This window comes from Drosophila sechellia, chromosome 2R, assembly GCF_004382195.2.
Source record: "Drosophila sechellia strain sech25 chromosome 2R, ASM438219v1, whole genome shotgun sequence".
In the NCBI taxonomy this organism is placed as follows: Eukaryota; Metazoa; Arthropoda; class Insecta; order Diptera; family Drosophilidae; genus Drosophila; species Drosophila sechellia.
In genome coordinates this window covers 14,233,207-14,254,536 of record NC_045950.1, presented here as the reverse complement: position 1 = coordinate 14,254,536, position 21,330 = coordinate 14,233,207, and the positions used below count along the sequence as shown (strand labels likewise).

The window sequence follows — 21,330 nt, the reverse complement described above, 5'->3', positions numbered from 1 at the left end:
CAAACATACATATATGGCATCTCATATATGTATGTTAATATCAAGTAGATATTAAACATAAAAATCTATCCCACCCACATTCCGCTGAAAAATGAACACTCGTTTTTGCCGAAGTGGAATTTTATTGTAATTAAATTTGTTGGGTGTACAAAGGTATGTTTTAAGGACTTTCTCTCTGCGTTTATTACAATTTCTTCAAATGGTTTTAATTGCTGGGCTTTTGCTTCGAAGACGCGCAATCAAATTTCAAGAATCCTATTTTCTTTAATCATACAAATTATGTTTTATTTCTCTTTAATATATAAGGATACATATATATATCTGCTATATATAGAAGTGTGTTGACTTGCGTATATTTCGTGAAAAGTAAAAGTTTTTTTCTCGCAATTTCCCTTGAACGAACATTCCAATTCGGGTTTCGGTTATGTTTTTTTTTCTGTTTTACTCTCATTATTTTGTTTGTTTGTTTTTTTAAATAATTTTGCATTTTCTGCATACATGTGGTTTTGTGTTTTGCAATTTTTTCAATGATTTTTCCTTGGGTTTTTATTTGTTTTTAGTTTTCGATTTGTTTAATAAAAAAATATGTATTTCACTGCCCAGAGCGAAAGCCATTCCGCCGCTTGCGTTAATATATCATTTTATGTATGTATGGTGTAAAAACATCATTTACTGGTAATACTCTCGATTTCCTTTGTAACAGAAGTCGGAACGCAAATGAAATCGAGGCGGCTTACCAGCTCTTCTCATTAAATACATATATGTTCTCGCAAATGTTTATAAATGTATGCATGTTTTTCCTTCTCTCGGATAATAGTGTAATCATAAAAATCCTGTCTGCTTTCTTGTTGTTTATTAATATGCTTCATAAGTTGTTTACGCTTTAGCGTTTTTCATGTGTTTCTTGTATTTCTCATATATGTTGTGGTTGTTGTTTGTTTAATGTGTGTGTGTGTTTGTGTTTATATATATTATATTTTTTTGCTGTTTTTACATAGGTTTTGCCATTTTTTTGTAGTTTTTTGATTTATGTTTTGTTTTCATTTGTCAACATATTTTTTCAGCTGTTGGTATTCTGTATTTTCTCTCTTTTCTCAAAGTAGCAAAAACTTGACTCTCATATTCTTGCGGTTTTCTTTTTCTTTCTTTCTTTCTATTCTTCTGTTCTCTGCACAGTTTGCTTTACATTTTTTCGTTTTTATTTTAACTCTTTTGCAATTTTTTTGTTTTTTCTTTGCTTTTTTAAAAGTGTATGGTTGTCGCGTTTCTTTTTCTAAACAAAGCTTTCTTAAAGTTTGAATTTGAGAAAAAAGAATTGAAAAAAATTACATATCGCTTTCGTGTTTGTTGTTGTTTGAAAGTGTGGATGGAAAAAGTGTACGAAAAACTCAATATGTATGTAACACTAGAAACTTGTTTAAAATTTTTAAAACACAATTTCAATACTTGCAAGAAGCCGTTTACATGTATGCTTTGCTTTAATCTGTTTATTTTGCAATGGTTTTCTGGTGTTTTCTTTATACGCATACAAAATAATATCGATCCAGTTAAAGCAATAACGAAATTTTTTCATTTCACATTTTTCCGTTTTTTTTTTAATTAACATGTTTATGTAAAAAAAAAAAGAATTTATAAGTGGACTGCAGAATTTCATTGCGTGACTTTCTTCTTTTTGCTTCGTGTACTTGCGTAAATGCGTTCGAAATTAAATGATTGAAATTGCTTTTGTTGATGTTTCTGGGATTAGAAAAGAAAAAGCCGTAGATTTTTCGCTTTGTTCTTCAGTGTTAATTGTGTGTCCTTGGCAATCCTCCCTTGCGCAAAGCATCAGTGAATGCGAATTGTTGTTGTTCATGTATTGAAAGATTAGTGGAAAACTGCAAGGACAAAAGAGCGGCGAGTTTAGACAGATTGAACTTTACGGGAAATCTGTATACTACTTACTTTTTGGGTGTAAAGTGTTCTTGTAAAATGTTCATACGCTTGAGCTGTTCGAGCTTAGTTGGCGGGCTCGGTGACGCGGTGCACCTGAAGCACGGCCACAGCCTCCTCCACCTTGGCCTTGAGGGCCTCCTGATCCTCGATCATGTGCAAGAGCTCAGAGTTTTCAATCTCCAACAACATGCCGGTGATCTTGCCAGCCAAATTGGCGTGCATATGCTCAATCATCGGATACAGACGCTCGCCGAGGATCTGTTTCTGCTCCTGCGGCTTGGCGTTGGCCAGCAACGAGGCAATGAGCTTCTCAGAATCTGCAAGAATAGCAAAGGTGCCATTAGTGACAAATCGTGAGTATTGTCAATCGATCTAAAACTTACTCTTTCCTTGCAATTGCTGTGGAATTGGCTGGGTCTGATGCAACTGTGGCACTGGAGGATTGCGCATGTTTGAGGTGTACTTATAGTTGGAAGTACGCTGCTGGGCACCGCCAGCGATTTGGGCTCCGGGGATCTGCATGTTGGGGGCTGCAGTTTGCTGACCAGTAATGGCGCGAGCTCCAGTGTTGCGCATGTTGTTAGCCGCAGCGGCGGCAGCGTGTGTGCCCTGCACCTGAGGCTGAGCTCCGCGAGCGCCAGCAGCAGCCGAACGGAACTGAGTAGGCACCGCACCGGCTGTGCCCTGGAAGCCACCAGCAGCGGCAGCTCCGGCCTGGACACCCTGTATGGCTGCTGGGGGACGCACCTGGGGCACCCAGCGGGGTGTGTTTCTCATCTGGGTGGCCACCTGGGAACCGAAGAAACGCTGATTTGACGGAAGGGTCGGCACAAAGAAGCCGCTGGCTGCGTTGGGCTGGTAGATCTGTCCCAACTGCTGCATACGCATGCCGGTCATGTGACGCATGTACTGCGAGGCGAGATGAGCCTTACGCTCCTCCTTCCTTTGGGCCAAAGCAACGTACAATGGCTTGCTGCCGACGACGCGACCGTTCAGCTCGGTGACGGCGCAGGTAGCCTCGCTTGCGGCATTGAAGCACACGAAACCGAATCCCTTGGAGCGACCCTCCTCATCGGTCATGACCTTGGCCGATGTGATGTTGCCGTACGGAGAGAACGCGATGCGCAGACGATCGTCATCGATTGTGTCGTCCAGGTTCTTAACGTACAAGTTAACGCCGAACACAGACTCGTGACGCTTCTGCTTCAGTTCCTCGAACTTGCGCTTCAGCTCCTGCTGGCGTTCGGCCTTCTTCTGGGCACGAGCCACATAAAGGGACTTGCCCTCTCCCATGTCCTTGCCATTGAGAGCCTGAACGGCCGCCTCAGCAGCCTCTGTGGTCTCGAATGCAACGAATCCGAAGCCCTTGCTCTTGCCATCCTCCTTGGACATGACCTTGTAGCTGGTTATCTTGCCGTAGGGCTCGAAGAATTCCTTCAGTTTTTCATCGTCGAAATCCTCGGTGAAGTTCTTCACGTACACATTGGTAAAGAGCTTAGCCTTCTCGCCCAGCTCCTTCTCGCGCTCCTTGCGCGGGATGAACTTACCCACGTAGACCTTCTTGCCGTTGAGCAACATGCCATTGACCTTGTCGATGGACGTGTTTGCGGCCTCCTCGGTCTCGAAGTGGACGAATCCATAGCCCTTTGAGTTGCCCTTTTCATCGGTGGCTACCTTGCAGCTTAAGATGTTGCCGAAGGCGGAGAAAGTGTCATAGATTGCCTTGTTGTCGATGGCCCTATCTAAGTTCTTGATGAACACGTTGCCCACACCGGAGCGGCGAAGAGACGGATCACGCTGAGACCACATAATGCGAATGGGCTTGTTGCGAACCAAGTCAAAGTTCATGGTGTCCAAAGCACGCTCAGCTGTGGATGAAAATTGGGAAAATATTTGGTTACTACCGATACTATTTGGGTATATCATCATTATAAGTTGAAAGGGCTTAAATAACAATGTGACTCTTCAACTTCTGCACTGGCCATGAGCAAAAGCAGCGCAGTGCATGGTAAGTCAAGTCTGATCCTTTATCTGGCAACTATGAATCTTAGTCGTGTCAAAAAGGGTTAAATGTGACCAACCAATGGGTAGGAGTTGCTAGAAGTCTAAATCCAATTGGACAACCTTTCCAGTCTAATTATGTGATACATTAAGTGTTTGTTATGCTTCTACTTCTGCAGATGGTATGCAAAACCCATCAGCATGGTAAGTCGCATTGCTTTCTCTGGCAACAGTGAATCTTAGTCGTGTCAAAATGGGTTAAATCTGACCAACCAATGGGTAGAAGTTGCTAGAAGCCTAGATAAGAAAGGGCACAATCTTTCGAGTCTAATCATATGATGCATTTAGTGTTTGTAATGCTTCTACTTCTGTGGATGGCATAGATCGACCATCTACATGGTAAGTTGCATCGGTTTCTCTGGCAACATTGAATCTTAGTCGTGTCAAAAAGAGATAAATCTGACCAACCAATGGGTAGGAGTTGCGAGATTTGTATCTTAACCATAACTAATTATAACCCCAAGAAAAGGAGAAAGGAAAATCATGCAGGGTGTTACTAGTCTAGAACGAGGTGGTATCATTTTGACAGGTATGTTTTTTCAACCTAACCTTAATAGCCAGAGTTCAAGAAACTTGCTGGAATGCGACAGGCTTTCACAAGCAGCGTAATCATCACCATCCGCCAGCTTTGTGCCATTGTGCGCTTAATTGAATAAACAAATGTAAGCGAACAACGGGAATCGAAGAAGCACCAACTATGCGCAGTGAAAGTTTTGTTTTCGTTTTTTGTAAAAACAAGATTTTAATGGGCAAAAGAGAGGCCGAAAAGCAGTTCACTGACATGTCAAGAATTTGGAAGTGTTAATGGATGGAATGCGGAGGGTATGGAAGATTTGTGAAAGTGAAAGCAAAACAAAAGTTGGAGGCAGTACGAAAACTAAAGAGCGAACGTGCGGAAACTCAGTTAATGGAATATAACCTAAAATAGATGAAGGCCAAAAAGAAATGGTCCAAACAACAATTAACACATGTTTTTGCGCGTCGGCGTGTGCCTGCGCGCAAGTTTGCCGCTTGGAAACAACACACACACACCGCACAAATAAAACGTGAAGAACGGGCAATGAAACAATGAAACCACCAATGGGCGGGGCTGCGATAAGCTGTATGGGCAGTATGAAACCATATTATTCCATCATAATTTCAATTTTGTGCGAAATTGAGACGGAAATTTCTGGGCGAACAGTTGATGAGTGCGACGAGCCAGCTGTTTAGCCCCATCATCCCCCCGCACAAAACGTATCCATCCAGAATAACTGGAACTGATATAATCATGTGTGTGTGTGCACACTGGTGGGAATTGGGTGCGTGTGTGTGTGCGCGAGGAGATTAACGTAAGCAATGCACTGTGGAGCAAGTTATGAAACACTTGGAAGCCGTTTATCTGGTCTCCTATGAAAGACATCTTTCCATAAAGTCCAGTTTCGACTTGCGTTTAGCCCCACTGTATGACATGTGCTAGTGTGCGTGCGTGTGTGAGTAAGCGAGTGCAAAACTGCACACGTGTTTTCTTTGTTTCGCGCGGAAGGGGGCTACTTTTGCGGGTACTACGACTAAAAAATTACACTACTTTTGCGGGGATTACTCACCATCGGCTGGCTGCTGGAAGTTGACGTAGGCATAACCCAAAGAGCGACGTGTAATCACATCGCGGCAGACACGAATGGACAGCACTGGACCAGCAGACGAGAACTTATCAAAAAGTCCCGATTCGTTGACGTCCTGTGGGAGATCACCGACGTATAGAGAAGCCATATTTGGTGATCAGGTCTACCTGCAATTTTTAACAATTAATTTCCACTTTTTTGACACTTATTTTTGGGTTTTTTCTTAATCTTTACGGACCGGATGGATTCGACCAGGCAGGCGGTGAAATAGAAAGAAAAAAAACGGCGTGGCTTTTGGTTTTCTATTCGTCTCTCTGTCTGTGTGTCTGGGTGGCAACACTGGTACATGTGACAGTCGGTAGACATGGCAACGTTGGCATTTGCTTTGTTGTTGCTCTTTGCGCTCCCCTTTTCTCTTTCTCTTCGTGTTGGAAAATTTCCACACATACACACAGACACAAAGATAGACACGCGTTTGACTGCTCGAATTTTGGCGAATTCTTTGGTTTTCCCGAAAATATGCGACAACTAGTCCCTAGACCACGATTTGAGGACAATCTAGCGTTTATAGACGCCATCTTTGAGCGAAGAACGAACGCAAACAAAGCAAATTGTGATGAGAAAGGAAAATTTCCCTATTCGTTTTGTCGTGCGTTGCGCCCTCTCACTCACTGCACCACTGAAACCAATAGCTTTGCAATCTACTTACTTCTCAAACACGCTCGATTTTTTGCTACTTTTTACAATTTTTTTTGTTACGTTTTTGTGTTTTAATATTTTTTTTTATTTTTTATATATTTTTTCTTCACAAAAAATATGTGATAAGCCGTGTGCTGAAAGCGAATCCACGACCGCTCACGTAAACGGACTCTACACGACTCATAGAGAGGAGATTCGTTAGCGATGACCCCACAAAGTATCGATTAAATCCCTCTGCACAGTGCTGCCACATAGGGTTACAGACAAATGAAATGTCACTAAAAAATCCGTGAAGACAATTTACAAATTACAAAGCATAATTTTGAACTGGATATATGTACATATTTCAAAAAAGCTAGCCATCACCCACAGGAAAATTTTTATTTTAAGCTTATTCCCGAAACCAGAAATACTTGTGCATTTTCAGGGGTTCTTTGGTAACTCTGCTTATTTAACGCTTGAAAAAAAAGGTAATGTTTTGCTATTTTCGCCAATGTCCTTGAATACCTTGTCCAATCCAAAATAAGGAATGCAGTTTTATATCTTTTTAATCATGCCCAGCTGGCGAAAAATATTTGTCGTGGAGTTCAAGGCTTTAAAAAGGAGCGTAGATTTTAGAAAATGATTCATAGGCACTGCACCTCTTGAACATTAGCGTATGCATCAAAAACACAATCCCATCTTTGGAATTCCCCACTGTGCGAACTCACCTAAATCAGAGAATAAAGCGATGAGGCTGCAAGTCGACACTCCGAGAAGTTCTTGAGTACTTCTTTTCGTTCTCGCTGGAAATCGGCACTACAGAGCTTGGAGTATTTTTTAAGTTTTTTTTTGTGTTTTTTTTTTTTACGAAATAAACAACATTCAAGGCTGACCGAGGATATTTTTTTTTCTTTTTCCCGTTTTAAACGTCTTGTGCATGTGCCCTATCTGGCGATCGAGTACCTAATGAAGCGGTGAGGCGTCGGTGTCTGACAAACTTCAAAGCGAAGTGTCACTTTGGGCGCCTACTGACGTTCTCTAAGTAAAATCTCAAAAGATTTGACATTTCGGAAACATTTATTTGGGCATTATATACTTCATTAAACATATTTCGATCTGGTTTGGCCAGCATTTACTTGGCTTGAGAATTGGTTTGCTTTCAACTCAATTTTGATTTTTCGTAGCATTTAATAGTTAAACATAAATCGTACTGGCTTAATTCATTATTGTGTAGTTTTGCCTAGACTATGGGTGAAAATTATTGAACTAGTCCTACAATTTATTAAATTTGTGTGTATGTATGTATATCATTTGTTTTTTTTTTTGTATGCATGACATGATTTGTGAGTTTTCCCATTTGAATGTACATTTTTCAAAAACATACATGGGCGTATCGCTAAAGTACAGTACTGAACTTAACTGAATTGTTCTCATTTCAATAGACATTATTTAATACGTTTTCATTCAGCAGTGAATGTTAGATAGGCTTCCAGATTAATCTTGTAACACTTTTACCAATTTTGTGGAAATTTATTTATGTTTTGCTGCAACACTTAACTGCCATTGCACAATTATAACCTGTATTCAGTTGCTTTTTGCATTTTTTCGTTTTTTTTTTTACATTTTAACATTTTATCGCTTTAATGCTGAACCAATATTTTGAACATTTTTTTGCTATTTTGGCAGTGGGTTGGTAATAAACTTTTAAACATTAACAAATAAAGGGGCCCGTAGTTGGCAGCGTTCATTAATACATAATAACGAAAAGAAATGATAATGGAAATGAAGAATATAAAATTCATAATGAATCGGTATGCCAAAGGGTTCAATTTCCAAGCAATCCAATCGCCGTTGTCGCAGTATCTCCACCCCACTCCACCAGGTACTGGACTTGTCCATTTCCCATGCGCCGCTTGGCCCGAATGGCGAAGGGCTCTCCAGCATCTATGCGATTCATAGCGCCACCAAAGTACTTGTTCACCGACTGCTTCAAGTCCAGCATGGAATGTCCTGGGGCTCCAATGCCGTTGCTGCTGCTGCTGGTTGTCGTCGAGCTGGTGGAGTTCCGGCGGCTTTGGCTGGGTGACTGCTTCTGTGGCCGCTGGCGCAACAGGCGCCCGTGTGTTGGCTTTCCCATTGGCGGCGCGGGTGGCTGCAGATCTTTGGCATAGATAGGAAGGTAGTGGCTGGGTATGGGATTGATGGTGGTGGTGCTGATGACCTATTAAGTGGAAACGAAAAAACATCTCAAACATTGTAGTTACATTGTAGTCAGTTAAACTCTTACCTCAATGGCCGTGGTCAGGCGGCGAGTGCGTCGTCTGCGCACTTCCTGATTGGGCCCTATCGTAATGTCTTTGGCACTCAGTCTTCGCTTAATGGTGCGCACCATGCGCGGCTGCTCCTTAGAGGTGCCCTTAAGCTTGAAAATGCTGTTGATGATGCCATTTACTCCGACTCCAGCTCCCACACCGATACTTCGTCCCTGCGACGCCTTTTTGGGAGTCGCCATAAGGAAGGGATTGTTGCGTCCCAGAAAGTTGACCGGCGGTGGTATGATAAGGTCCAACGAACTGGTTCCCCGACTGCTGCTTGAGTTCTCGTCGGATGATAGATCACAGTGATTGCGGCTGTTGTCATAGCGTTTGGACAATCGGAAAGCCTTGCGCTTCCGACTGCTGTTTGCGTCCAGCAGCGGTGGAATGGGAGCTGGTAGTTTGCCGGAATCGCCATCATTGGCATTGTCGTCGGCGAGGTCTGGCTTCAGTGGCAACTCATGCTTATCGGCCTTTTGAGCGGCCTGCTTTTTGGCCTTCTCAATGATCTGTTTGATGGGTATTTCGTCCTCGCTGGTCTCGACTGGGTCATCTTCATCTGTATTAAACTCATACACATCTTTGGGAGCTCTTTTCGGAAGTTCGCTGGCACCTCCGTCAGGCTCTTCGGGCATGAGCATTAGTTTAAATCTGTTTTCGAGCAGCTCATCGGACAGCTCCTCGTGGGGCTCAAGGAATACCTTGGGAATGTGTGGCGGGCCACTGTGTCGCAGTGCATAGAAGGCCGGAGCCCTTTTAAACTCCCTGCCACAGACAAATCTATCGGAGTAATCCTTAAGGGTTTGCTTGAGACGCTCCATCAGTGCCGTTTCGGGCAGTGTACGCCACTTCTCGCAGATAGGCAGCTGGTGGCGCTGCTCGAGTATGAAGGGCCAAATGTCATTTAGCAGGTGATGGTACTTTTGGTGCTGATGCTTTCGCAGATTGTATAGTGCAATGTGGAGCACGTCCACCCATTCGATTTGCATACGACGAACGAATTCCATGCCATTGTTGCAGACCGTGCAGCAGAACACAAAGAACCTAGAAAACGAGATTCATTTCAGTTTTGATTACAGTTAAGCAATTGAATACGTACATATCGCCGCGCAGCAGCTTCTTCTTGAAGTTCTGCATGCATTGGGTGTGGAACCAGTTCCGACATTTGCAGCACTGCAGCATGTTGTGATCGAATTTTCCCGGTTTTCCGCAGTAGCAGTAGATCTGCTCTTCGTTGACCCGATGCTTCTCATCCCAGCTGAGCTTATCCGCCTGTGGGTAAAACCGGATTAAGAATCTAATCCGCTGGCTTGGGTTCGTAGAATACTTACATGGTAGGGCAACTGTCGGCAAATTCCCACTGGTTTTGTGATCTTATGGCTGACAGGCTGTTGCATTTTCATGGGTTTAGCACAGCGTTTGCAACTCCAAATTCCGCTGCCGGTAACAATTTCAACGGTGCAACCACGATGATAGCCACGTCCGCAGCGCTCGCAAATTTCGACCACGTCTTCGATATCCGATCGCTTGCAGGCCACGCACATGGGTCCACTGGGGGAGGTATTCGAGGATTCCGTGGTGGAGGCACCGCCTCCGCCAGCGGTAACCGAGCTACCGCCTCCCAGCTTGCGCAGCTTATCCGGTTCACACCATTGCTCCGACTGGTCATCAAAGCGTATAAGATATTGATCGCTTGTCTGGTCAATAATGGTGCCCAGGTAAAACCTGCCATCGTTGCATTTGATGAAGACATCCTCCTGAAGCGCATACGTGACCGCTGGCGAGGGAGCGGCAACTGGTGGTGCCGGCGGCGGTGGTGGTGATGGAGGTGTTGGCGGCGTTGGCGGTGCTGCTTCGACGGTCTTGAAGCTTGGCTTCATTGAGTTGACGCCTTTGAGCAGCGACTGCGTGGCTAGTAGCGGAGGCGAGGGCGAACTTTTACCGGGTGAACTCATGGCCTCCGGCGTAGTTGGCGGTGTCTGTGGCGTTGTGGTCGTAGAATCGGGCTCGTCAATAATCACCACTGCTGCTGAGGTGGTCGCGGTGCCACTATAACTGCTGCTGGATACAGAGCTGCTGCTGCAGCTGCTGCTATCCGCCGTGCTGCTGTCGATGAGGGGCAGGATGGTCTTATGCTGGATGGCCGGTATGATAGGCGAAGGTTGTTGGGCCGTGGTAAGCGACGAACTTAGCGAAGTGGGCGTCTCCGTATAGTGGTTATTGATGCAAATATTTATGCGGTCTAACACGACGGTGGAGGGCGGTGAGGAGGAATTGGTAACAGGCACCAGCGGCGGCGGCTGCAGTTGCTTGCCAGTTCCGCCGGCCGCCAGCAGGTTAATTTGGCCCGCAGTTTGGCTACTGCCACTGGGCAAGTAGTAGGACTGAACGGGCGCATATGTGGAGTGCGCTTCCTGCGGCGACTTGTTCCGACTGTATACACTTGGGGCCGTCGAGATGATTCGTATGTTGTTGGCTTTGAATGGGCTGCAGCTTGTTGCCGCCTGTTGCTTCGGTGGCGTTGATTGCTGAGCGAAACTGTTCGTGATCTGGATGGTGCTGGGATGTGTGGGATGCGTGGTCTGCGGCCCAGTGGTGGCATAGTATCGCTTGGCCACCGTGGCAGGTCCTACGCTGGGCGGCAGGATCTGGTAGGTGGTGGTCATCCACTGCGGCTGCTGGCCAGCTGGCTGTGCTAAATATCCGTAGGTGGCCGTAGGAGCTGATGGGCCGGCGGTACTCGGCTGTTGCATGAACGGATGTGCCACGTTCGGTGGCGGATGATCGTGTTGCAAGTGAAAATGGTTGTTCATCATTGCGGCTGTGTGTTCGTGCTAGATGGGTTGATTCCTCCTGTGCGCAGTCTTTTGTGAAAAATAGGGATCCTCAGTTCGATTTGCCGGCTTTTCGCGGCCCGTTTTTTCATTGATTTTGCGATCGTTTCCCGCTGATTAACACGAGCTCATTAATCTGGCGCCTTTTTCGTCGAATTTGTTGTTGCCCGCCGACACATACATGCACACTTTTGCTACACATACGGACTGGAGAGCGGGCCCTTTTGTATTCTCTGTGTCTTCCTCATTCGTACTTTTCCACACGCACCACTGGCACTTCTAGTTTCGGGTGCCGATTTACGCACCTTTAAGTGTGTTTCGATTCGTGCATTAAATTAGCATGTTGCTCTAATTGATCCGGCTATCGGCTTTGAACGTCGTTGTCCCAAGTTCATCTTTAACACCAGCGAAAATGCACAAAACAAATCACTTGAAAATTAATTTGTGTCAGCCATTTTTCAACATATGCCCACCAGTGTGACCGCATCCAACAATTATTCTTTTCGTTACGTTTTCATATCGAAATCTACCACAACTTATGTTATGGGAATAAAATTAACTGATTAAAATAAATAAAGAAACATTGGGCATTGTTCACCACAATTTTACATTTTTATATTTTTAAATATATTGAAACGTATAAAATATACCATAAATTTACTTAATTATTCCCCACTGTGTCGGCAAAGACTCAGCGGTCTCGCCCTGGAAAATACTAGAAAAGCCATTTAAATATCTTCTAAAGATTCAAAAACGTTAATATCAGAAATACTTTAGAGTTTAAATGTAAAGTGAAAATAATAAAAACAAATTAAAGAAACAATATAAAACTAACATTAAGGGAAAACTTTTAAATTTTCAAGGTAAATCGTATCGAAATTTCAAAATAAATGTTAATTTGTTTAGTAAGTTCGCCTTATTATGTCCTTTTATGTACTACTTGACCTAAAATCAAACCAACTAGTTTTAAATTTAACTCATTATCAAATAAAAAATACTAAATACTAGAATCCCTATCGTTTCTACTGATGTATGATGTCGACAGTTGCGTATTAATTAAAACTATGGGTACACACATATCAATACTAGCTTTAAAAACCAATCACAAAATTATTTAATAAGTTATTAGTCTAATGATCATCTAGGTAATTGGGGTCAATATACGAATACAAAACTGCGCGCCAGAAAATACTAGATAAAAAACGGAGGACCAAGCAGACAGCCATCAATGGTATAAATAGCAGCGAACTTTAGTTCGTTGGGTTTTTACCAATTTGGTCACGCTACGAACAGAAGCAAATTTACTTCACGGAGGTTTCATTAAATTTTCACTTGTTAATAAAACGCGAAAAAGCACATAAAAACCGAAGAACTGTTAAAACAAAAGCGGTACGCCAAGAAAGTGAAGTGTAATAACTAAACTAAACGAGTAAAACGCTAGTTTTTCACTCCGCGAAAGGCTTGTGAGCTGCAAAAGTGGTAAGGTAAGTAGGTTGAGCAGGAGAAGAAGAACTGGAGCTCCATTTGTGCAAGTTGGTGGCTCGAATGACGCACTTGGCTGCAACCAAAAACATTCGATTCGATCAGAGCTGCAACTTTCACATCAAAATTGTACCCATATGTACATTTTACATATGTATGCTGTACCTGGACACGCACACTGATTCCCGCACCCATACAAACACACTTACACACACACATACCGTAGAAAAGTGAACTGTGAACTGGAAAAAAAGCGTGTGTGTGTGTTGGTGTGCAGTGAATTCATTGACTACTCCTTTCCAGGCTGCTGGTCACTTTATGTCCAGGTCGCGTTCATCCACTAAAGCCGTGCAGTTCAAGCACGAATCGGAGGAAGAGGAGGACGACGAGGAGGAGCAGCTGCCTTCCAGGAGAATGCACTCTTACGGAGACGCCACGGCTATCGGAAGCGGGGTGCCGGCCTTTTTGGCCAAATTGTGGCGCCTGGTGGACGATGCCGATACCAATCGCTTGATTTGCTGGACCAAGGTAAGCCTACGCCGCCATATTGTTTATTTACCTTTCCAGGGACTCCCCTCCCACCACTTACCGCTAATCAGCATGGCAACAACAATGACTTGCCCATGCAGGTGTCTCAAGCTCTCTTTCTCGCGTTTCGCTCTCTGTTTTGTTGTTGCCCATGCCGCATCGCACGTATGCAAGTTGCCTTCCCCACCCACTCATCTTGTTGTTGTTGTTGTCGATGTTGCCATTTGCATGCGTACGTGCGTGAACTCTGGAAAATTTTCCATCTCCAACTGACAATCGAATAATATCCCTGGGTCATTCAGTTGGCTTTTCATTTAAGATAAGAGTAATTGGTTCCCACTTTGGTTACCACACACTCTTAACGAAGAGTTTACTGATAAGCATAGCGTTCGCCAACAATTTTTTGTCAAAAACATACGCTCATTAATATGTGCGTATGATAATCTAATTTTCAAATCCAATATTTTTAGCGTGTTTCATACAAAAATATATGACAAAAACTTGAATCTTAAAATGAAATAGTTGACAAATTTTATAAAATACGAATTTCTTGATAACTTGAAGTTTTTTAAAACGTACATTTCATACATTATATAAACTTTATAAGACGATATACAAAAACACTAATTTCAGCTTTGGCTCGTAACTATAGTTTTGCATCTATAGATATAATTACAATTAGCTAATTATTTTCATTGCTTATCGGTTTTAGTTTGCGGCCAACCGCTAATAGGTTTGTGGCAACCACATATCAGCATGACTCTCATATCGCTTCCGTTTTTCGTTTTATTTTTGCAGGATGGCCAAAGTTTTGTTATACAAAATCAAGCGCAATTCGCCAAGGAACTATTGCCACTGAACTACAAGCACAACAACATGGCCAGCTTCATAAGGCAATTGAATATGTGTAAGTAAATGAAGTGTGTGCGTTGAAACATCAACTGAAAACTAAAATCAACTCTCTTTTGTGCTTTGCAGATGGATTCCACAAGATCACCTCTATTGACAATGGCGGACTACGTTTTGATCGCGACGAGATTGAATTTTCACACCCATTTTTTAAGCGCAATTCGCCTTTTCTACTGGACCAAATCAAAAGAAAGATATCGAACAACAAAAATGGTGACGACAAGGGTGCGCTGAAGCCGGAGGCCATGTCGAAGATTCTCACCGATGTGAAGGTCATGCGGGGTCGTCAGGACAATCTGGATTCGCGCTTCTCCGCCATGAAACAGGAGAACGAAGTGCTGTGGCGCGAGATAGCCAGCCTGCGCCAAAAGCACGCTAAGCAGCAACAGATAGTCAACAAACTGATCCAGTTCCTAATTACCATCGTGCAACCGTCGCGCAACATGTCTGGCGTGAAACGCCACGTGCAGCTGATGATCAACAATACGCCGGAAATTGATCGTGCACGCACCACCAGTGAGACCGAGAGCGAGAGTGGTGGCGGCCCGGTTATCCACGAGCTTAGGGAGGAGCTTCTTGATGAGGTGATGAATCCATCACCGGCTGGCTACAACGCAGCCTCACATTACGACCAAGAGAGTGTCTCTCCGCCTGCCGTTGAGCGTCCGCGGTCTAACATAAGCATTAGCTCGCACAACGTCGATTATTCGAATCAGAGTGTGGAGGACTTGCTGCTCCAGGGAAATGGAACCGCTGGCGGTAATCTTCTAGTAGGCGGAGCCGCTTCTCCTTTGGCCCAAAGTGTGAGTCAATCGCCGGCGCAACATGATGTCTACACAGTCACTGAGGCGCCCGATTCTCATGTCCAGGAGGTGCCAAACAGTCCGCCTTATTACGAGGAGCAGAATGTGCTTACCACGCCCATGGTGAGGGAGCAGGAGCAGAAGCGTCAGCAGCTTAAGGAGCACAACAAGCTACGTCGACAGGCAGGAGATGTTATACTTGATGCTGGCGATATTCTCGTAGATAGTTCGTCGCCCAAGGCGCAACGGACAATCAGCCAGCATAGTACGCAACCTGATGTGATGGTCCAGCCAATGATTATAAAGTCTGAGCCGGAGAACAGTTCCGGACTGATGGATCTAATGGCACCCGCGAGCTCCGATCTGTACAATGTTAACTTCATCAGTGAGGATATGCCGACGGATATTTTTGAAGTAAGATGCATTTGAACCATCTTATGGTAGTTGCTAACTCTTTTCTCTTAACTCTTTAGGACGCTCTGCTTCCCGACGGCGTGGAAGAGGCAGCCAAACTGGACCAGCAGCAAAAATTTGGGCAATCGACAGTAAGCAGCGGCAAGTTTGCCAGCAACTTCGATGTGCCCAACAACAGTACGCTTCTGGATGCCAATCAGGCCTCGACATCGAAGGCAGCGGCCAAGGCGCAAGCTTCTGAGGAAGAGGGCATGGCTGTGGCCAAATACAGTGGCGCTGAGAACGGAAACAACCGAGATCCCAACAGCAGTCAACTCCTCAGGATGGCCTCAGTGTTAGTAGACCAGAAGAATTCAAATTCAAGTCGGATAAGCCATAATCAAGCGGCTAATTCTTACTGTTGCAGTGACGAACTCCACGGGCACTTGGAAAGCATGCAAGATGAGTTGGAAACACTGAAGGATCTGCTACGTGGCGATGGGGTGGCCATTGATCAAAACATGCTCATGGGTGTAAGTGTCAACACTTAGTAGACTTTCTTGTATTAGGTGTCCGTTTGTCCGACTCGATGCTGATTTAACTTATGTTCTATTTACATGATTAGGCGCTTAGCAGGACGCCCAATTTTCAGTTGCCCGAGGACGAGCTGCTTTTAAAGGTCAGCACAAAACGTCCAGATCTGGCCTTCATGTCTGAAAATTCCCCAGCTGAACTAACTAACACAATGTGGTTTATTTGTATACTTTACAGCTGTTTAACGACTCTGATCTGATGGACAACTATGGCCTATCGTTTCCCAATGACAGCATTAGCAGTGAAAAGAAAGGTTGGTTCGGAAATCAGTATTAATTCCTTGGCTTGAGACTAACCGTTTAATGATTCAAGCAGCACCCAGTGGCTCCGAACTGATTTCCTATCAGCCCATGTATGATCTGTCCGACATTTTGGACACGGACGACGGCAACAATGACCAGGAGGCCAGCAGGCGCCAGCTGCAGACGCAAAATTCGGTTTTAAATACGCCTCGTCACGAGTTGTAACTTATATTAAGTAGCAGCAGCTCAGCCGTTTAACTGGCGAACAAATTGTTTTTAGTGTTAAATGCAAATCTTGACACGTTAATTTTCATCACCTACTCTGTCTAACCTTTTAGTTGATTCATGCCGATAATCACATTAATAACCACTATAATCATATGAATGATCTGTATATGCCTTATGCACTATATATATGATATATAGACTAACCAGTTCTTGTTGTAGAAAGACTAGAAGAATCAATAAAGATTTAGATTTAATTTATATCGCGGGCACGCTTTAGTTAATACGTTTTACACACTACTTTTATTATTATTTACAAATAAATTGTTAATGCCGCGTTGAGCTGCAAATGAAATCAAATGTGTACTTTTTCTTTGAAACAATGAAACTCCGTTTGCAGCTACCTTGTGCATACTTTTATTCGACTCAATGTTGATACAACTGAAGAGATATGAACTATGGACACATCGTCTCAAATTAACCTAGAACTTAGCCTAGGACACGAAACGTAGAGTTGCAAGTTGTTTGCAAGTATGTTAATACATAAATGAAGTGGGAGTGTTCGAGTGCGTTTTCTACCACTAACGTTACTAATCAAGAATTGTACGTATAGAATGATGACGATGACGCCTTAGCTTTCGTCCTTGTACTTGGCGTCCTTCAGAATGCTGGCGAACTCGAACTTGACCCGCTCCCGTTCCGATCTCCGCATGCTGCGCAGTGTGTCCACCAGCGATAGGCAGTAGAGCTCGATGGGATCGTTGAAGGACGACGACGCTTGGGTCTGAAGCGGCGCTTGGGATGCCTTGCGCTTGAAGGGATTGGTCAGAAAATCGCTGGGTAACACGCGTCTGATAGCCGCAGGCTTAAAAATGGGCTCAATGGTCACTTCTCCGTTCGACAGCGAGCTATTCTTGAACGGCTTTTGCTCCTGTTCCTGCTGCTGTTGCAGATGCACCTCCTGGCCGTAGCCATTGTCCATTACCACCAGGGGCGTTAGCAGGGGCGAGGAGGCCGGCGAGCTGGCGTTGTCATGTTCGTGGCTGTGATTGCTGCTGCTGGTGCCGTTCAGTGTCGTCGGCAGGGATAGTTGCGGCTTGGAATCCTCCATGACCAGCTGCAGCTCGGGCACAATCTCGTTGTCGTCGCTATTGGTGCCATCGTCGCTGTTGTCCAGATCGATGATGTCGTAGCCCTCGGAGGCGTCGATCTTCAGGTGCTCCGGATCGGGATACAAAAAGCTATTGCTGTCGTTGTCACTTCCCATTCCATTCTGTTGGGCCACGTAGCTCTGGGATTTCTTCACATTGTAGGTTTGCGCCGTGTTCTGCAGAAAGGACAGATCCTCGGTGAAGCGCCGCTTGCGTACGTTCGGATTCGCCTGGCCCGTCTCAATCGCCTTGACCTCCTGCAGATAGTTGTAGCGTATGTTCTTCCACTTGGTCTGCAGGAATCGGGCTGTGAATTGGGCGCAGGAAAAATGGGGTGGTTTTATCGACAGAATCTACGCAGTTGATATAATGAAATATACTCACAGGAGGCGCCCAGTTCGTTGGCAATGCGATCCCATATGTCCACCCGCACCGGATTACGGCGATAGTGCGGATGGCTGACATCATAGATAGCCGGATTGGCGCGCACCAGCTTTATCAGGCGATCATCTGGCAGCAAGGATTTGTGGGAAAAATCGTTAAAATCTGTTTCGGTTTCTACGTTTCTTCGCCGCAGAAACAGCAACCCCTAAGCGCAGAAGACACATCCTTTGGCTTTGGGGGTTGATTCTGCGAGCCCCGGTTACTCAGATTCCATTCAGAATCCATTGTGTACCGATTGCGAACCGAGGAAAACTCACCGAACTCGGGTCCTGTGGTCTCGCGCTCCGCGTAGTAGCGCTGCATCTTCTCCGACTTGGGAAAGGAGTCCTGGTTTCCGTTCTTTCGGCTCATTTCGTCTTAACTTTGGCCAATTGCTTTCGATTGTTTTGCTGGTCAGGTTGCCATAGGCGGCCGCTTTTCCTTCTGTTTGTATTCGCAGTTTTAAGACGGCTCTCGCTGGCGATTCTAAAAGTTTATGTTGCTGCGACCGATTTACCGTTCGACTCTCCTGAGTTCTCTTCGTTTTGGTTTTACGCGCTCTGCGCAGACTCAATTCTGCTGGTCTTGGCGTTCGGCCAGTTTTAGGCAATTTTGCGACATCTTTTCGATATCGAATCGATAACAGACTGCGAACTTGGTGGCAAGGCTGAACGAGTTGCGCGCATTTCAAATATCATGCAGACACGAAAAACGTTTATTAAAGCAGAAATGTTGATCATGAAGCAAAGGTCTCAGATTTTCCGATTGAAACAGGTGTTTGGTTCCAATGTGTTTACAGAAGAATTTCCAATTGAAAACACGGAAAACAAAAGTAACTTAGTCATGGAGCGCTTATTTATTTAAAAATACTTTTCAACAACAATACAAACCATACAAAAGGAGTGAGAATTAGGCTTTTAGGCAGCCTTAACGAAGGCGCCGGCGAAGAGGATGTTCTTCTTGTTCCAGATGACGTAGAGGAAGGGCCGGTCCGCCTGGAACTGCAGCGGGAAGGTCATCATGCGAGTCATCATGATCATGCCGGTGGCAGCCGCCGCCTCCGTGCCCTCCTCGTTCACCTCGATGGTGGCCTTGTGCAGCACCTTGGACACAAAGATGCCCTCGGGGGATTCCAGCAGATTGCCAAACTCAGCTTCGTCCGTAAACATTTTCGTGATGCCCAGCTGAAAGTGAAAAGGTAAATACATAAGTGCCAATTAAATAACTAATGAGGTCATCCGCTTGAGGTTTTATGAACGATAAGATAAGTAGCTTGGTAAGGTGTGTCACATCCAAGTGCAGCTAAAATTCCATCATTTGATTTAGAATCGTGCGGCTGATACATGATCTTGAGTATGAGCCACTGGCTGCCACCGCAATACGACAGCCCATTTTGGTTATCTAAGACTTTTCTACCCTACCGTCGATAAGCTACTAAAAATAATACATAAATAATACAATAAAAAAAAATAATACATAATAATACAATAAATATTTTTGTGGGTGGTTTGCAGCACTGCAACGTGTCCATAAAATTGAATTCTGGATTACGTGGAGAAATTTATTGAGCTACCGCTATTATTAGCTCCTTACTTCAACACGCAACTTGACTTATCAAAAGGGGGTCAAGGAACACAAAAGCTGACCCCAAATGGAGCTCAATTGTGGCATAAATTGGGTGGGCGCAAGCTACAACGCTTTCCTCAAATAAAAATATAATACATAATACATACAGCCGCCTAATGAAGTTAGTTTTCTCACCTGCTTCAGTTTCTCGGCCAATTCCAGGGAGTAGTCCACCTTAAACTTGGGGAACTTGACATGGACCTCTTCCACGGTCAACTTGTCGGCCAAATCCACCAGGTTCACAGTCTTGAGCTTCTCGGCTACGGCGTACAAGCCTGTCCGCTCCTGCGGCAGCAGCACGAACATGGAGAGGTCAGAGTCCTGGTAGGGCATCTCCAGGGCAGTGCAGCCAAGATCTTCGAAGTAGCCATAGTTGAACTTGGCCTTCTGGTTCATGTAGTTGATCTTAACCTGCTCCTCTTCGCCCACCCAGAAGATATCCTCCTCGGTGCGCTCCTCGCTGAACTTGTGCGCCCAGCTGCCCTTGAAGTGGAGGGCATTGAGCAGGACCAGCCTGGTGTTGTCCGACAACGAGTCCGCGCTGACCAGCTCCGTAATCTTGCCCTGAGTCTTGGCATTCACCCAGGCATTGATGGCCTGGGCGGCGGCATCGCTGAGCGCAAAGTTAATGGACTCCGCCTCCGAATGATACTGCTCCTTGATGGCCGACTGGTAGGCGGGCTTCAGCTGCTTGCCCTCCTGCACGTACAGCTTGTTGGCCACGCGCAACAGGTTGCTGTTGCGGTACTTCTCCAGCACAAACTGGAACGTCTGGGCCACCTCCGGCGGAAAGTTGGAGACGAAGTGCAGTGCCTTGGCGATCTCGTCGGCGGTTTCACCCTGCGATCCGGCAAAGGCCAGGGCAATGCAAGTTTGGATGGAGAAGGGCGAGAAGACGACGTTCTCCTTGAGCCCGCCAGCGCTCAAAAGCTGGAAAAGCTCGCTGGTAAAACGGGCACCTCCACGCGCAAATTCCAAATTGAAGTCGAACATATTGACGGACTGAACTGAGTAATTGTGGGTGTGCTGCGTAATCGCGGAACTGCGTGTGCTTGCTCTCTGGTCTGCTGTCTACACCGGAATGCCTTAAATGCCGTTCGGGGCCACAACAAAAGTGAAAACAGCCATCGGCCAGCCGGCGAATGAGTCACAGCCAAAATATTATCAAAACAATCGAAGCGAAGTGGTGGCGTCATCATTTTCCTCATCTAGCAACCTTGGGGACATCCCCGGGTTCATCCCAAAAACATAAAGTAATCAGGCGTTCTTTAAATAGCCATGGATGTATAGTTTTTGCAAACAAAAACTATACATGAGACAAATCTCATGCTAAAATTGTTAAAAATATGTTTTTATTTTTAATATTATTTTGCAGTGTGACCTTAAGCATTGGCGCCTAAAAATACTGCGTTTCTGACCAACAAATACTGAAATACACTTGAACAGAAAAACGCATGCTGGTGTTTGTTAATTTGATAAGAAATTCAATCAATTAGCTTATTAATTAAATATTTCTTAATTACA

At 44.8% G+C, this 21,330-nt stretch overlaps 5 protein-coding genes across 10 annotated transcripts; 1 reads left to right on the top strand and 4 right to left on the bottom strand.

The window, feature by feature from the left end:
• Positions 1-102: 102 nt before the first annotated feature.
• Positions 103-6,489, bottom strand: LOC6609737 (polyadenylate-binding protein). Of its 2 annotated transcripts, none has more exons than XM_002034358.2 (5): positions 6,310-6,489; positions 5,583-5,767; positions 2,319-3,803; positions 1,945-2,252; positions 103-1,877 (listed from the first exon to the last, which is right to left on the bottom strand). In XM_002034358.2, the coding sequence occupies exons 2-4, from the start codon at positions 5,746-5,748 to the stop codon at positions 1,999-2,001; spliced, it is 1,905 nt and encodes a 634-aa protein (XP_002034394.1). In that variant the 5' UTR covers positions 5,749-5,767; positions 6,310-6,489; the 3' UTR covers positions 103-1,877; positions 1,945-1,998. The 2 variants fall into 2 exon arrangements, with proteins under 2 accessions (XP_002034394.1, XP_032572777.1); XM_032716886.1 differs by lacking the exon at positions 6,310-6,489 and adding an exon at positions 5,839-5,931.
• Positions 6,490-7,339: 850 nt separating this feature from the next.
• LOC6609736 (polycomb protein Pcl) lies at positions 7,340-11,412 on the bottom strand. The gene is made up of 4 exons (XM_002034357.2): positions 9,928-11,412; positions 9,696-9,868; positions 8,569-9,640; positions 7,340-8,502 (listed from the first exon to the last, which is right to left on the bottom strand). Exons 1-4 carry the CDS (start codon positions 11,410-11,412, stop codon positions 8,107-8,109), a joined length of 3,126 nt encoding a protein of 1,041 aa, XP_002034393.1. The 3' UTR covers positions 7,340-8,106.
• A 1,282-nt stretch (positions 11,413-12,694) lies between these two features.
• Positions 12,695-16,867, top strand: LOC6609735 (heat shock factor protein). 5 transcript variants are annotated; one of them, XM_002034356.2, is made up of 9 exons: positions 12,696-12,914; positions 13,216-13,440; positions 14,239-14,347; positions 14,419-15,566; positions 15,626-15,900; positions 15,973-16,078; positions 16,171-16,224; positions 16,317-16,392; positions 16,455-16,867. In XM_002034356.2, the coding sequence occupies exons 2-9, from the start codon at positions 13,231-13,233 to the stop codon at positions 16,604-16,606; spliced, it is 2,130 nt and encodes a 709-aa protein (XP_002034392.1). In that variant the 5' UTR covers positions 12,696-12,914; positions 13,216-13,230; the 3' UTR covers positions 16,607-16,867. The 5 variants fall into 5 exon arrangements, with proteins under 5 accessions (XP_032570736.1, XP_032570734.1, XP_032570737.1 ...); XM_032714845.1 differs by having other exon boundaries at positions 12,695-12,909; positions 15,626-16,078; XM_032714843.1 differs by having other exon boundaries at positions 12,695-12,914; positions 15,626-16,078.
• Positions 16,868-16,995: 128 nt separating this feature from the next.
• LOC6609734 lies at positions 16,996-18,959 on the bottom strand. The gene is made up of 3 exons (XM_032714849.1): positions 18,459-18,959; positions 18,142-18,267; positions 16,996-18,064 (listed from the first exon to the last, which is right to left on the bottom strand). Exons 1-3 carry the CDS (start codon positions 18,550-18,552, stop codon positions 17,238-17,240), a joined length of 1,047 nt encoding a protein of 348 aa, XP_032570740.1. The 5' UTR covers positions 18,553-18,959; the 3' UTR covers positions 16,996-17,237.
• A 54-nt stretch (positions 18,960-19,013) lies between these two features.
• LOC6609733 (serine protease inhibitor 42Dd) lies at positions 19,014-21,097 on the bottom strand. Its single transcript, XM_002034354.2, has 2 exons — positions 19,942-21,097; positions 19,014-19,364 (listed from the first exon to the last, which is right to left on the bottom strand). The coding sequence occupies exons 1-2, from the start codon at positions 20,797-20,799 to the stop codon at positions 19,098-19,100; spliced, it is 1,125 nt and encodes a 374-aa protein (XP_002034390.1). The 5' UTR covers positions 20,800-21,097; the 3' UTR covers positions 19,014-19,097.
• Between the last annotated feature and the right edge of the window lie 233 nt (positions 21,098-21,330).